We start from the raw sequence: 15,555 nt of genomic DNA on the forward strand, positions 1-15,555 counted from the left end.
CTGTACACTATGTTTCAAATGGAAAAGATCCTAAATGATGGGATGAAATGAATGAAGTTAAATACTCCTTTCTCAGTAGTGTCAGGCAGAAGTGGGTAAAAAAAATGCCACACAGTAACTTGTCAGCATAGTGCCTTTGACACGATAGCTCAAAAAGCAGCAGTGTACTTGAAGTAAGAAATTACTGCTTGTTTTTTTTTTTTAATTCAGTGTTTTTAATGTAGCTCCATTATGGTATTTTTAAGAAAATCTATGTAATCTATTAACAAAAAATGCAAATAAATAATTACTGCATATCAAATGAGAACCCAAAGACAATAAAAAATAAACAGAATTGAACTGTGAAGTTTCACGGATGAGATCCACCAGTACTAAGTTCTCAGATAAACTGAGGCACGTTGCTAGTTGTTTCAATGAACAGCAAGCAAACACCACTCCCCGCTTTTCGTATTGTACTATCCCAAATTGAGGTAAGCAACACATTCCTTTAAATAAGAAAATAAGATTACTTTTGTACAAGAGCAATATTACTCGTAGGACCTTTACACACCTCCGTCTCTCCCTGACCTCTGATGTTGAGGACACAGTGCCAGAAGTAGCTGTAGTCATGGCTGTGGTAGTGGCCGCAGCATTTACAACAGATGGTGCAACAGGAACCGTCACTGCTGTAGGAACACTGTCCTTTTCTTTCTCAGTACTATCCTCAGCCCACAAACGATTTGAGGTACTACAGCATAACAAGTAGCAACACAAAAAAAGAGAAAAGGAAACAGCTAAACAATGAAAGCACTTTACTAAACAACTAATAACATGTAAATTGAGGGATGGATTTTTTAAAAAAGCAGTCTGAGAAATGTCTCTATGGTGAAAGCTCAACTTGAGCTATTAAATTGATTTAATTAGGAAATGAAAAGTTCACAACAGTTGAACTCTTCACCCTTCTAATATTGGATTTATTCTTTTAGATCAACATGGCAGGTTGCGGTTGGACTCGATGATCTTTCAGGTCTTTTCCAACCTGATCCATTCTATGATTCTATGATTCTATGGCTGTCACTTTACAGTAGAAAGCCATTCACAATTTGAACCAAATTGTATAAAAATAAGAGAAATTGAACAGGAAAGTGAAAAAATCCAGAGCCCCAGGATCTACTAAACAAGAACGCATGCACGTACATAAGCACACAGTAGACCTGACAAAAAAAAAACAACAGTAAAAAGTACACTGGTGGCACTACCTGCTTTGTACACCTGCTGAAGTTGAACCCGTTGTACTCTTTGTAGTAGTGTTTGCGCTGGTAGGCAGTGTTTTCTGAAGACCAGCAGAAGAGGTAACTGTTGATGCAGTACTTGGAACATTAGAACTAATCAAATCATCTTGTCTTCTACCAAAGGAGCCACTGAAGGAGAGACATTTACAATTCACACATTTGTATTACTTATCTTTCTTTGTTCAGAAAATATCACAAAGCTGTGAATAATCCATTAAACTCCTGCCTGACCACTCTGTGTCCCAGTTGAGTCTTTCTGGGAAGGAAAGCATTTTTCCAAAGCGATTTTCTTCATTATTTCATGGAGTATGACTTTTAACTTATGGCTTGTGAAGGCAACAGACCTGACCATTTCTCCACAGGAAGAGAAGATAAGGAATGACATTTCACTGGTTTATGTGTTACTGTCTTGACTGCATCTACTGAAATATTGACACAGAGTCCCCCATGTTCCATTTTAAATTGAAAATATAGATTTTTTCACAGCTTGCTAGAAAAAAAAACGTAATCAATACCACTCCTCTAACAATTTTCAAAAGTTTAAATGTGTGTTTTTTTTAAAACAAACAAGCAAAGAACAAAACTCTTAATTAATCTCCCACTTATGTTTTTCCCTTTCTCTTCTAGTTTTAAAGATGGCAGCAGTTTCCACATTTTTATCCATTAGTTCTGGCTGAACATACTTTGCATTATGAAGTAGGATATCTTCATATGTTAACTCTACAAGTTAAGACAGTTAAGACAGAACATCACATTACTAAGTACAAAAGGCAAGGAAAGATGGCTATTTGTCATTCTTCTGCTGATCTTTCTTTCTGTTGCTATCAAGTCTAAAATGAAAAAGGAAAAAATATCTGTACAAGAAAAACTAAGAGAATCTATAGTGAAAGCACTACATATCATACAGAAGTGATGAGCACATTGCATTTGAAGTCTGGAACATTAAAACTGATGAAGATTAACATGCAAAGACTGTTTTCATAAACCAAATGGTTAATATTTCACCTCCAGAACATGAAATCTGTGCAACAGTTTTCCTAAACTCAAAGTTAAGAAAACTTTGTTATAATTTTAAGATTAGAGGTTAATGAAGACAGAAGATGTATTATGCTGTATGAAACAGACTGACTGCACGCCACTAAAAACATCAATGGCACAACTGAAAGAAAGAAGTTAAGCATCTGTCACCACTTACATCACCAGCACATACAAGTACATAACATAGCTACCTGAATGTCAAACTCTTCTTTTTGATCTATTTGCTTAGATATTTATTGTTCACTCCATTAAAATAAATGAATTTCACTTAAATATCTGCCACTGAAACTACACAGTGGAGTAAAGTTAATCACGTATATAACTGCTGGATACGATCTCTTCCAAAATAATCCTGTGAGATAGGAACTGTGTACAAGTGGAAATTATTTTCATATCCATCACCACTTAGTTTTAGTTTTACATACACACTCTATTATGGTAGTACTTAAAGTAGGTGTGGCTATAATCTACTGCTATGGACAGCAGCCCAAGACCTCTGACATCTTCATGTAAAAACAGAATTCAACACTTCTCTTTTCAGATATGAGGGAGAACTGCTTCTGCTCCTGCAGTTAAAACTGTTATCTCTGGCTACTAAAAAAATCTGGAAAGAGTCAAAAGAACCTCAAAATAAACAATATGAAAAAGAAAGCATATAACTTTGTATACGAGGGCTGCTCCAAAAGTAATACCTACTATTTTATTCCGCTGGCCCACAACATTAGTGGCAGATGTTGGTGGTATGAAAGGAGAGGTGGAACCTTCCCACCAATATCCCATTCCATGTTGTTGCTGTGTGACTGATGGCAGCAGAAGGGCAGTCTGAAGCAAAGATGTGGCAAAGATGGTTTTCTCCATGCAGAAAAAATGGCATCCATTGACACTCATCAATGCTTCTGAATGTTAATGGAGACCAAGCAGTGGATGTGAGCACAGTGAGGCAGTGGGTGGTGCACTTCAGCAGTGGCAACAGCAACACTGTTTACCTCCGCTGGTGCAAATTTTTATGAGCATGGCATGCAGGCTCTTGTTCATCACTGGCAAAGATGTATAGCTAATGGTGGTGGCTACCCTAAAAAATAATGTCTTGTAGCTGATAATTTGCTCTACTGAATAGTGTTATTGTGCTCTTTGTAACTGCTGTTGTTTTCATGGAAATAAATAGGAGGCATTTCTTTCAGAGCAACCTATGTGGCATTTGATCTAATGCTCTAAGCTGGTGAAAATAGTATGCCTTCAGTACATACTTTGCAATTACTATGAACACCATTTTATTATATTTTAAGGTATGATTGTTCAAATAAAGGATTCAGAAATGATTTTTTTTTTCAATCTGAAATCTCATTTGATCAAAGAAAGACAAGAGAAAATCCCACACCTTCTTTGATAACTTGTGTTTAAGGATGTAGGACCTTCATTCAAACTGTTTTTCTTGACATCTTCCTCCCATTTTCTCCTTGCATAGGAACTGCCACTACGTATTGAGCTAGCAGACGAGTCCCTGTAAATAAGATTTTGTTTTAGCAAATTCACATTAAAGCAAGTTGGTTTTGATGAGAGTTGCAAATGATTTTTAAGTTAAAGATGAAAAAATTGTGTGTGGAAAACACACTTAAAATAAACATAACTGTAGAGAAAAAGAATAAAATGACCTGTTATTCACAATAATTTTCAAATTTCTGTCAAAAAATAACATCCATATTAACACTGTTTGAAATTGAATTGAAAAGAAGTATCAGAAGAAAAACTGTTAAAGAAGTCAAACGTCAGCTTTTATCTGTGACCAGTGCTGGCTTTGTTTCACTCTAAAAAGGAGCAAGATGCTTCTTTATTGGCTGAGACAATTCAGTGCCACCAAGGGAAAACTACTTGTTTTAGAAGCTGATTTCATGAGATTATGCATGTTAGAACTCACGATACTTACACTAGTGTAAATAGGCCTGCAGTAGCCATTCCTGAGTGGCCTGCCATATATCACTAGCTGACATTACTTTAGTCATAAAGAATTTCTACTCTATTGTTGCAGTTTATAGCATCAAGAAATAGCCTAGCAAAAATCTTCTTGGAAAAACTCTTAAGACTGATGCAGAGATACAAGAATTTGAACTTCTATCAAAAGCTTCTAACAAAAACACGAGGTTTGAAGTTCAGATGGAAGAAAGAAACATCTTGCACAAAAGTACAAAAGACAATCATATGTGAGTGAAAGTAAAATCCTTCAAGATGTGTTTTATGTTCAAGATACCTTTGGACTTCAGCTTCTATTCCAAATATATCCTTTTGCACAAAAATGTATGCTAGCATACAGAAAAGAATCAAATTCTAGTCAATACAGACCACTTCAAGCACCATAAAGGCCCAGCTGAGATAAATCTTGAAAATCTGGAAGTCCTTTCGATTAGGCACAGAAGGAAGTAAGATGGATTGCATTACATCATCTATTATCTAGACAAGCAGTTGTTCAGACAGGTGGAACAAGAACAAGACATTAAGCTAAGCAACAAGGATAGAGATTTGGGACAAGGCAGAACTCTTAGTAATTAATTAATGCACCTGTAGGGCAGACAGTTAAATCCCACATGTAAGAGAGGTCAGACTAAGTGTCAAAATTCTTTCATGACTTTAAGTAAGTTGAATTGTCCGTCATAACATACACTAGGCGAGGTACAGGTGCCTAAAAAAGATGGCCTAAAACCATGCTTTATCACTTGTACATCAAGGAATATAGAAAGTTCTCAGGTCAACTGTTCAGTCAACACCAGGTCTAATGACATTGCTGATCTCTGGTCAAGCATATCAGGAGAAACATGACAAAGCTGGTAAGCACTTTCAGAACTTGGTCTGTGAATAAGTCATGATAGTTAAGACTGGTATACCAAGGAGACAAATATACCTCAACACTGCACCAAAATTTAATCTATTTTTGACAATCAATCAAAGTTTAGAAGAAATATGATTGCAATTAAATATCTATCCCAAACTTAAGGTATCATCTTGCCAAGACATTTTTGAATAGTGAGAGTATTTGAGAAAATCGCAAAAGAATAAAACTTGAAATAAGAACAATCTGTTATAATCAAATCAGAACTAATAAATTCAACCTCAAATAAGAATATAGTACTCTCAGAGACTGACAATAGAAACCCCAAACTGCAGTGCTAACAGAAATACAAATTTGAAAAAATGGTCAAGTAACACAACAGATGACAACATAGTACGGTGAACTTTAAGGGAGCATGAGATCTGGAATACCTGTTTCAGAACAGAATTTGTCACTCAGAGACTGAACTTAGCCAACAGTATTCCACAAACATAAGAAAAAACAATGCATCTTGCGCTTGCTCTCACCTGAGCTATTCTCAAGTATATCAACAGAAATACTCCACTTCAAAAACAGGTTAGTCAGCTTTAGATACAATGATTACAGTAGCATATTTGTATCAATGAGAGATGCTTCTGCTTTTAAGTTATTCAAAATTTGGCTGTCTAGATACAATCTGACAGAAACAAGGCATTAAGGAGATTTCTCTGCTTTATACTAAGCATTCTATATTAAAACTCAAGAAAGTAGCCAAGTAGAATCTTAAGAAAGGAGAGAAGTGAAAACTGGGAAGATTCTCACAAGGTATGTCATAGAAGTAGTCTGAATCCCAATAAGTGACAAGCCTCTGCACCTAAACTTTTTATTCACTTTATACCAAAAGCTAAAGAAAAAAATACTAGTAAAGGATTAAGCATCTCCAAAAGATGATGAAAGACCAACAGTCAAACAAGAAAGACAGAAGTGGAAGTTACAAAAGAACTGCTAGGATTTCTGTAAACTGCTGGTGCTGAATGATATGGTTTTAATCAAGTACTGTAGGAAAGAGGATGGTTTCTTTTTTTCTGCAAAAGTAATAATGGAACCCAATGTCAGCACTCCATGGTTTAAGACAAAGCAGTAAAATTCCTTCTGTATCCTTCTTTAGATGGAATTCTACAACTTACTATTTTGCATTTAATTTTATTTTCTCCCCCAAGATGACAACTCAATGCCCAGAACTGCTCCTGCCACAAAATAATGTGGATTTTAAAAGGGATTATCATGACTTAAATGACAAAAAGCCTTTCAGAATTCAATTATCCTACAGGTCAGCATAATCTATGAAAAAGGTTAATGCTAAGAACTAGCATGATCTTCGTATCTGTATGTTTTTCAGCCACTCTAAAATCACGTAATTTAATATTTAGCAGTAACGTAAGAGTCACCTGTTTTCTTTTTCATCAATGTCAGAGGTACTGGCCAGTCGTCTTGGTATTGTAGGTGCAACATAGGCAAGTCTAGTTCCTTTTCCATCTTTCTCCTGAAAGACATAGATTTTTAATGTGTTAGTATTATTGATTATACTATCTGTTAGCTGGAAAATCACCATTGCAGCAACTTCGTTTGTATTTACTGTGACTCAATTATACAAGCGAGTTTTAAGTTTCAGTTAAATATCTTAAGGATTAAAACACGAAATGGAAACTGTTTGTGATTTCATGGTAGTAATGCAAGTGACTTGGTTTCTCATTTAGAGCTGTATTACTGGAAAGCAGGAAACTACTTACTGAAAGAAACTATTTTAGTATTTTTATATACTATAGCTTAGTATTATTCCTGAGAATGGATTTAAACATTTGTACTTGAAAAAGAAACATAGAATCATAGTATGGCCTGGGTTGAAAGGGAATATATGAATAGAATGGCCTGGGTTGAAAGGGAATATATGTTGTTCAGATACCTGTTCCAAATTAGTCCTTCACCACAGTATATTTGCGTTTAAATATGCAATTAATATTTTATAAATAAAAAATGACCACAGAATTCAGTGAGAGCTTTCTTTTTCAGAAATTCTTTCAACATCATTCTCCAAGTGATTCCAAAACTGCCAACCCTCAAATCTCTGTAATTGTAAAAAAAACTACTACTGACAGTGCAAGTCCCTAAAAGAGATAAGTCCCACAATTATGTACCAAGTCACAAGACAGTAAAGGTGCATACTGCACTTTTAAAGAGATTACACAACAGCTGTATAATTTAACAGCTTGGATTTTACTACAGAATAAATGTGCGGTAAAAACACTGGTTTCACTCTGAAAACAATTACCTTTTCTTTGTTGTCCAATGAAGAGGAAAGTCTAGGACTTGAAGCAGAACGTATAACACCTGCAGAGTCCTTTTCTTTCTGAGCTTCCTTAGAAGCAGTAATTTCTGCAAGTGCACCGTAACTACCAGTTTTTCGAAGACCTAACCTCCACGAAGCAGGAGATTCATCTTTCCTTTCTTCTTCTTTGGGAGAAACCTTGGTTGTAGATGTTGGAAACTATAAAACACAAACAGGCTATTAATTTGCATTAACTGTAGTAATTCATGCTCCTTGTAGAGATTTGAGAACACAACTACGTTTAATAATCACAGAAGTACTGAATACATGGGGGAGTTGCGGTGAGAGACAACCTAGGCAATCTTCTCTCTTATTAGTTAATGAGATAAGAAACATAAACCAGGTCAAGGAGTACTACTCCTCTAAAAGTTAGCTTGGAAAAACTCACACTTTGTAATACACACAGTGATCATGAGATACAAAGTTAAAACCATGCAAATCTGCTATCAACATTTGATTAAACATGTTATTTTGCAACCTGTACACAAGCCTGTGCACACCAGAACCTCACCATTGCCTTTTCACCCTTATTGGGCACAAGAACAATGCCAGTTTTGCGCAAGCCCTGCCTCCATGATGCAGGATCTACTGACTCCACGACAGGCATGATAGGAGGAATGAAATCATACTAAAGCCAATTGAGACAAGACAAAGATGAAAGAAAGGAAAATAGAAACAAAAGGTAGTTCCAAAAGCACACAGTTTGTTCCTATGTTTATGGCATGTAGCTCTTCGTTACACCATGAAATACCTAAAAGCAGTAAGATAATTAAAACTTCAGTAACAGATTCTTATTAAACACAACACAATATGTTCAGCTAATTCAGTAATGGAATTATGGTTTGCAGAAGAGAGGATAGCACAGCTTCTAGACCTAACAAGGTTCATGCCTAAATCGTGGTATACTGGAGAATATTTCAAGATTCACACTAACATACGCATTACCCTTCTTATCTTCTTTCATATTCCATTCATATCCCTTAATCTAATCATATGCTAACTTAGCTATCAAATCCCATACCTTTCTTTGCACACTTGCCTAAGTTTAGTATCCTCAGACAGAATGCAGCATTACTGAATGCCACAGAGATTGAAGAAAACCCAAATTCAAGTTTAGTACACTGCATCTGCAGCACTTGTGAGCAACACACGGTTTGGCCATCTATGGTGTAAAATCAGAAAGGTAACCACAGTGGTACAGATGTTGCAAGCCTGAAAAGGCAGGTGCATGATTAGGTTCAAGGCAACTTGTATCTGCACAAGTTTTACCTTTTTTCAGTCAAAAAATCTGAAATCATTTTCATTCACTGACATGAGCTGCAACAGCTTCTTCAGGTCACAAGTGCATGCTATGTTACAAGATGATCAGTCTCAATATAAATGTGCATTTATTTTGGAAATACAGAAGACACTGAGTTTTTCACATCAAATATTAGAAAGACAACTGCAGTGTACTTTTAACCTGCACCTCTCACCTTTTAGACAAAAAAACAAAAAAAACACAAGATAAGCCATTAATTACTGCATAATTAAATCAGAACATACTAAATGCTTAATGATTTACAAAAGGTTCTTAGCTTAAAGTCATACTAACTTCTCATTGAATTTTTTTTCACACATCATCATTTAAACACATGCCAGAAAAATTCTGCTTAACTGATCGTACAACTCTAGAATATGAAGCCACGTTCCAAGCTTGTAATGATTTGTTAATATCCTATCACTGAAGATCACATAGCTTGTAATACTTCTGTGCAATATGAAATAACTTGATTGGGAGGCACAAGCTAGGAAACTTACTGTGACATGAAAAACAAAGATTTCTGAAGTGACAGATACCTTAGAATATGAATTCCGGTACAAAATCTGCCTGGAGACTGTACCACTTAAACTGAACAATTGTCAGCTAGCATTACTAAACTGACTTCAAAAAATAAACCATATAAAGTAGAACTGTCTCTTTGCAGTTAAATTCACGTTATATGTTTGCATTCTGTACAGTTACACACATTTAGTAAAGCAGAAATTACTCAGTCTTCCCTCTCCCCCAGCTCCCCATTTGCTGTAGTTTGCATAGAAAACTTGTGGCTCAAGTTCTGTGCAGCTCTTGAGCACACCAAATGCAGCTGCCATGACAGAGAACCATAATTACTAACTGAGCCAGTGCAAAGTGTTTCGACAAACATAACAAGGTCACTCTGGAATCTAGCTGTTTGACCAGACGCAAAGGCTCAGAGTGGGGAAACAGCAGTCATTTCTACCAGGAAGCCATGGCCACAATTACCTTCTGCTCTTATCTCTTTTTTAAGAGAAATCTTGCAGAAGTCACTTGTGATGATTTTTACAAAGCAGCTTTTAAGATCAGGAAGGCTGGTGCAACCATATTGTACAGTATCACAGAATATGATGCAATTGGGCATTTTAAAATGCACTGCTTGGATCTTTTACATAGAGTCACAGAATCAACAATGTTGGAAAAGACCATTAAGATCATCAAGTCCAACCGTCAACCCGTCACCACCATGTCCACTAAACCATGTCCCTAAGTACTACATCTACCCTGTCCTTAAACACTTCAGGAATGTTGACTCCACCACCTCCTTAAGCAGTCTGTTCCAATGCATTACCGCTCTTTCAGAGAAGAAATTTCTCCTAATATCCAACCTGAACCTCCTCTGGCACAACTTAAGGTCATTACCTCTTGTGCTATTGCAAGTTACCTAGAAGAAGAGACCAACCCTCCCCCCTTTGCTACAACCTCCCTTCAGGTAGCGGTGTAGAGCAGAGGTCTTCCCTGAACTACTTCTTCTCCAGACTAAAAAATCCCAGTTCCCTTGGCTACTTCTCAGAAGACTTGTGCTCCAGACCCTTCAACAGCTTTTGCCCTTCTTTGGACTCCAATGTCAGGACCATTAAGTCCTAACCAACACTTTCTAAGATGAATTATCATTAAGTTCTGTTATGCCTATGAAAGCACAACTTCAATTAGCTCCAGGGAGCTGAAAAATACAATACATAGTATTCCCCCTGCCATTTGTCTTCTCCCTCTATTGTGGCTTCAGTGCACCACAGTCACTATTTCCCCTGAACAAGCTTTCCAGAAGAACCTGGAAAGGGTTAAGCCTTGATTACAACATGCATAGAAAACCTTTAACAGACAACAAAGGAAGCCTTCCGAGCTTGCTATCCAGTTTGCTCATATAGTATAAATGTTTGACTTGTATATCATCTTGTGACTGTATATAACTGTGACTGTAGTTCTTTTTCTTCGTCATATATACCTCTCCTTTGACAAGCAAAATTCAGATTTGTTCCAATCAATTTTTTAAATCAAGCTTCCTATAAGTAGTATGGCTTTGCTGGGTGTGTTTTTGTGCTGGTGAGGTTATTTGCACTGAATAAATCATGAGTCCCAATGTTCCAGTTCTTCCATTAGATCCTAACCATACTGAAATCAGTGTTGGAACCTACAATACTTTCTACTTCTTACTTCACACATTATTTCAAATTTCTGTGCTTATCAATTTTCAACTTCTAGCTGAATGCTATTAAGGACCCCAAAGTACCTTAGTCGTGCATGGCTCCCTTACCTTAAGACCAACAGTTCTAAAACTTTAGGAGGAGTCTGGCATAAAAAAGATTTTTGAGAGATTAAGTTTAGCTTCAGAAAAACAAGAATTCCAGTTACTGTACAACAGATTTTTTCTTTTTTAAATGGGTCTTGTGTTTAGCTATGTTGTAGCTACATATTTCAGATTCCTGGATTCCTGTTTCAAATCAAAACTGTTCATTCGAATTTCAAAATTTATGAAAATTGAACATAGCTTCTGCAGGAAAAAAAACAAACAGTATTATAAATTGGCATGTTTTCATTAGCTCACTGGATAACTCAATTCAATTTCAAAACAAAAAATGTACGCTTCCACAGGAAAACAGATGTGTAAAATCACAAGACAAGTACTTTATTTTACCTTCTTAAGAGGTGATGTGGGTGTCCCCTGACCTCCAGCTACTGAAGCAGTCATCGATGCTGACTGTGTACTTGTGGTATTTGCATTAGCCAAGGTTTTGGTCTTATCTGAAAAACATATACAAGATTTTCATTTTCATTTTTAATCTGTCATTCATAAGTCCCTTATTTCTACAACAAAGACTTGAACTTGTTTTGAACAAATGTAACGGTCAACTTTCCCAACAGTGCTTTATTATTTATTTCTCAGCATTTTCCCTATCCCTCTCAATCTGTATCATAGTTAAATTGACCTTTTTTTCCATGACATTCATGCATATAATATTTTACTTATTTTTGTCATTTATTCAGAAAGACTCAGAGATGCAGTGACAGAATCACAGACTAGTTCAGATTGAAAGTGAGCTCAGCAGGTCACCTAATGCAACCTCCTGCAGAGTCAACATTACATACAACCCAGGCTGCTCAGGGCTTTGATGAGTCAGGCCTTGAAAACACCCAGAGATTGAGGTCCTACAACTTCTCTAGGCAGACTACACTTTAGCCTTTGGTTAACGACCCTAAAATTAAACAGTGGGAGGTACACTGGCATATAATAGTTAACTTGAACTATAGAAAATGCCAATTCAAAGTAAAACATTTATTCCTGGATAACTGTGTATACGGAGTATGAAGAAATATTTGACTGCATGGAGAATCCAGCCAGGGACTATGGACAGCAGAATTTAGCTGAGACAGGAACCTGCTGTTCCTCTGAGAAACAACAAGAACTCTGACTTCAATTTGCTTTTTTCCTTCTTTGTCTCTTGTTTTTCCCACCTAAGTTTCACTGTCTGACTAGTCTAACCTCTTCTGGTTGTCCTTCTGGCCCAGTATTTCTTCCACTGCATACCTTAATTCCTCTTAAGTAAACACACAGATAATGTCCGGGTTACTGCACAACTGTTGTCACTGCACTTGCTCGCGCTGCATAATCTTACGCCTCATTTGTTTCACATATTCAAACTGTAAATTCTTTGGAATTTCTTGCTACATCTTATTTCTGCAGTGCTGAGCAACAGGGGATCAGTCTCCTCTGATTTTGCCCCTCCTATAAACATGCCTTCATTTCTACATTACCCATTCAATACTGAGCAGTGAATAACTTACATGACTAATTACACTTAAGAGAAAGCTCTTTTTAAACACAAGAGGAACGTTCCACAGAGCAATGCAGGCTGACAGTAGAAAGTGAAAAAGCTTTACAGATGCACAGACGGATCTGGAAATTTGCAAGAAAATAATACAGCTTAATAATATACAGAAAAAATTATCAGGAGTGAGAGGAAAAGATGGAAAAAATGGATTTTTTCCATCTGTATTCTGAAATTGTTGCAAGGACAGACAGAACACGCATTGCTGAGCTAAGAGTAATTTTCAAAAAAATACAGAATTATCTCAAAGAAAGTAAGCTTAAAAACTGAACTGATGAAAGTTTTGATTTTTAGTTTGTTTCCTTATCTTTTTAGTTTTGTAATCATATTTCACTGCTTCATCTTACAGAAACACATTTATTTTTAAGCTGTACTCTCAGAATGGAAGTTTTAGGAAAACATTTTGAATTTACTAACAGATTAGAAATCAGACAGTTTACAGTACTTCAGAACATTGTTAACAATGTTATAATTTTCAAAATGTAGTATTTTAACGTTAAAACATTCTACAACCAAAATGCTCTTCATAAGCTTAAGATTTTTCACGAGAAAACCACCTTAAGGTGAAAAATGAGAAAAAAGGGAAAGCACAAGCTTGAAACTGAGAGATGCAGTTCTGCAGGGAAAAGCTTAAAGTCCAGCTTGCCAAATAAAGTATGATAAAGCCTTGTTGATATTAAAAACCCCAAAGTTTACATAAATTAATTCTTGTGTCACAGTCAAATTTTCCTGGCACAAACTGTCCACTGGAAACGAAGAGAACACAGTTACCAGAATCAGAAAGTTCAGGAGACGTTACAGTTAGTTCACTGACTGAGAAAGTACTACATGTTATGTAGCACAAGTGTTCTGCGTTTGTCCAAGCTCAGTCTCTGTAAATAAGAGATGCAACTATACGAGGTGAGAGAATAATTTAAAAATGTGACAAACTTTTGTTCCTGCTTAATGAAATGTTAGCTTACAAAAAAAATAAATAAAAAACCTTAAAAAACTCCAAGAAAACAGCTATTTTGATTTCATATTTTATTTTTATTTCTGCCTAGATAAGATATATATGATACATTTATTAGCTCTAAAATCCCCTTTTAACCTCAGCATTTCAAGTCAATACACTAGAATAAAATGCTTTAAAATAGAACTGACAGCTCACCAAATAGGTTTACTCACTTTAAAAAGCATAAATATAAAATATTAGCAAGACACTTCTAATGACATCCACTTCTGTGTATTGTATTACTGAACTGTAATTCTGAACCCTTTCATTAGGATTGAATAGTTATGTTTAGAAACACTGCCTACTTGATATTTGTCTTCTAATTTGAAAAAGATTGCTGTGCTGTTCTTACATTGTTATTTGCTTTAAGACTCTGAAAATCTTTCAAGAAAAAAAAAGCAAGCTAAATTCCACTGAAGAGCAAACTGTTGACCAAGAGATGCTGTACTGAATGACTGTGCCTGTAACTTCATAGTAAATTTCATGTACACTTAATCAGTCACCACAGCAATCAGTGAAAAACAATACACGTGACAAGACAAGCAACAGAAGACAAAATATGGGACAAATAAAAAGGAATAACAGTAGAAGGAATAAATGTATACACAAGGGTACTTTTCTATATTCAGTAATAATTACAGGAAGCGCTCATAAATCTGGATAGCGAGAACAATGAAATAAGAATACATGGATATAATGATCATCCTAATCTTGATCCATAATCAAGAGTAAGTATATACACCAGCACTTTATGAATATCTACAATTGCCATATCCATTGGTATTTACTTCAGGATGGTAAGCACAAATGAGAATGCTTGTGTATCTGCTGTTTCAATCTCTATGCCAAGTCCATGAGGAAACACTGCTAACAAAGACTTCAGCTCTCCTCTGACCTTTTAACTTCTTCAATGTTTTTTTGACATGCTACTTAAGGCTTATACATTCCATATAATTAATTAAAATTAGTTGCTAAATAGACAATCAAATAAGTAGATTAACTCCTTTAACCATGAACGCCACTAATAAAGGCACCTTTGTATCTGTGTTATGACTTGAATTTAGTCATACATAAATATCCTTTAAAGTGATTGTAAGCTTAGTGAAATGCAGAAGTGAAACTTAATATATTTGACTCTCCATCCTGTGATCCTAAATAAATTTCTAAAGCAAAAACTTGAATACAATAGCCAAATAACATACCTGTCTCCGCTTCGGATTCTGAGTCATCATCTTCTTCTTCTTCACTGGAACAACTGGATTCATCCTTCTTTCCCTCTTCCTCTTCATCTGCTTTCTCCTGCTCCAGAGACTCTATACTAGATGCATTCTTTTCTTGCTCCATAATCAATGTCTCTTTACTGAATTTGGAAAGAAAAATACTTCCTAAGTACTGAAAAAATTACTAAAACAATGTCCAGGTAGGACATTGTGACAGCTGGTGAAATTACATTTTTCATTAAGAGCTCATCATTTCCCTGGTTTACTTACTTTTTAAATGTTTTCTGTGTCTGGTTATTATCCAAGTTGGCTGTGGATTCAATTAGGGGAGATTTCTTTTCACGTTTTTCACTATGAAGCTTCAAAACAAATAGAATAATGCAGTTAAACTGATAGAATGGCATCTATGTGACAAAATCACTAGCAGAGAGCCCTCAACTACTGAGAACAATGAAGTATATAAACTTCAAAATTCTAATATCTCAGAATCTGTTATTTCTAAGAAACTGCTGGTTGATTGCTACTGCTTGAGATCATAAAATACCTACTGGAGAAGGCAAATAAGTAAGGATTTTCTCTAATCCAGGGCTTTATGGTCACCATAACTGACCAAATAATGGCATGGAAAGACAGTTGAGATGACAGCTGGCATTATTGGAGTTGAAGCCTCAAATCAAAACTTT

General features: G+C 35.8%; 1 protein-coding gene across 3 annotated transcripts in view; it reads right to left on the reverse strand.

The window, feature by feature from the left end:
• Window positions 1-15,555, reverse strand: part of PPP1R12A (protein phosphatase 1 regulatory subunit 12A) — a 124,297-nt gene that overhangs the window by 30,968 nt on the left and 77,774 nt on the right. Inside the window, exons 7-15 of one of the 3 annotated variants that reach the window (XM_090139175.1) lie at window positions 15,143-15,231; window positions 14,855-15,012; window positions 11,467-11,573; window positions 8,007-8,123; window positions 7,439-7,654; window positions 6,558-6,652; window positions 3,688-3,810; window positions 1,239-1,400; window positions 551-727 (exon numbers count right to left, since the gene is read on the reverse strand). In XM_090139175.1, the coding sequence (XP_089995301.1) occupies window positions 551-727; window positions 1,239-1,400; window positions 3,688-3,810; window positions 6,558-6,652; window positions 7,439-7,654; window positions 8,007-8,123; window positions 11,467-11,573; window positions 14,855-15,012; window positions 15,143-15,231 (1,244 nt within the window). The remainder of the gene's footprint in view (window positions 1-550; window positions 728-1,238; window positions 1,401-3,687; window positions 3,811-6,557; window positions 6,653-7,438; window positions 7,655-8,006; window positions 8,124-11,466; window positions 11,574-14,854; window positions 15,013-15,142; window positions 15,232-15,555) is intronic. The other 2 variants (XM_031589664.2, XM_031589665.2) reach the window with 2 other exon arrangements.

This window comes from Phasianus colchicus, chromosome 1 (genome assembly GCF_987193195.1).
Source record: "Phasianus colchicus chromosome 1, bPhaCol1.hap1.1, whole genome shotgun sequence".
In the NCBI taxonomy this organism is placed as follows: Eukaryota; Metazoa; Chordata; class Aves; order Galliformes; family Phasianidae; genus Phasianus; species Phasianus colchicus.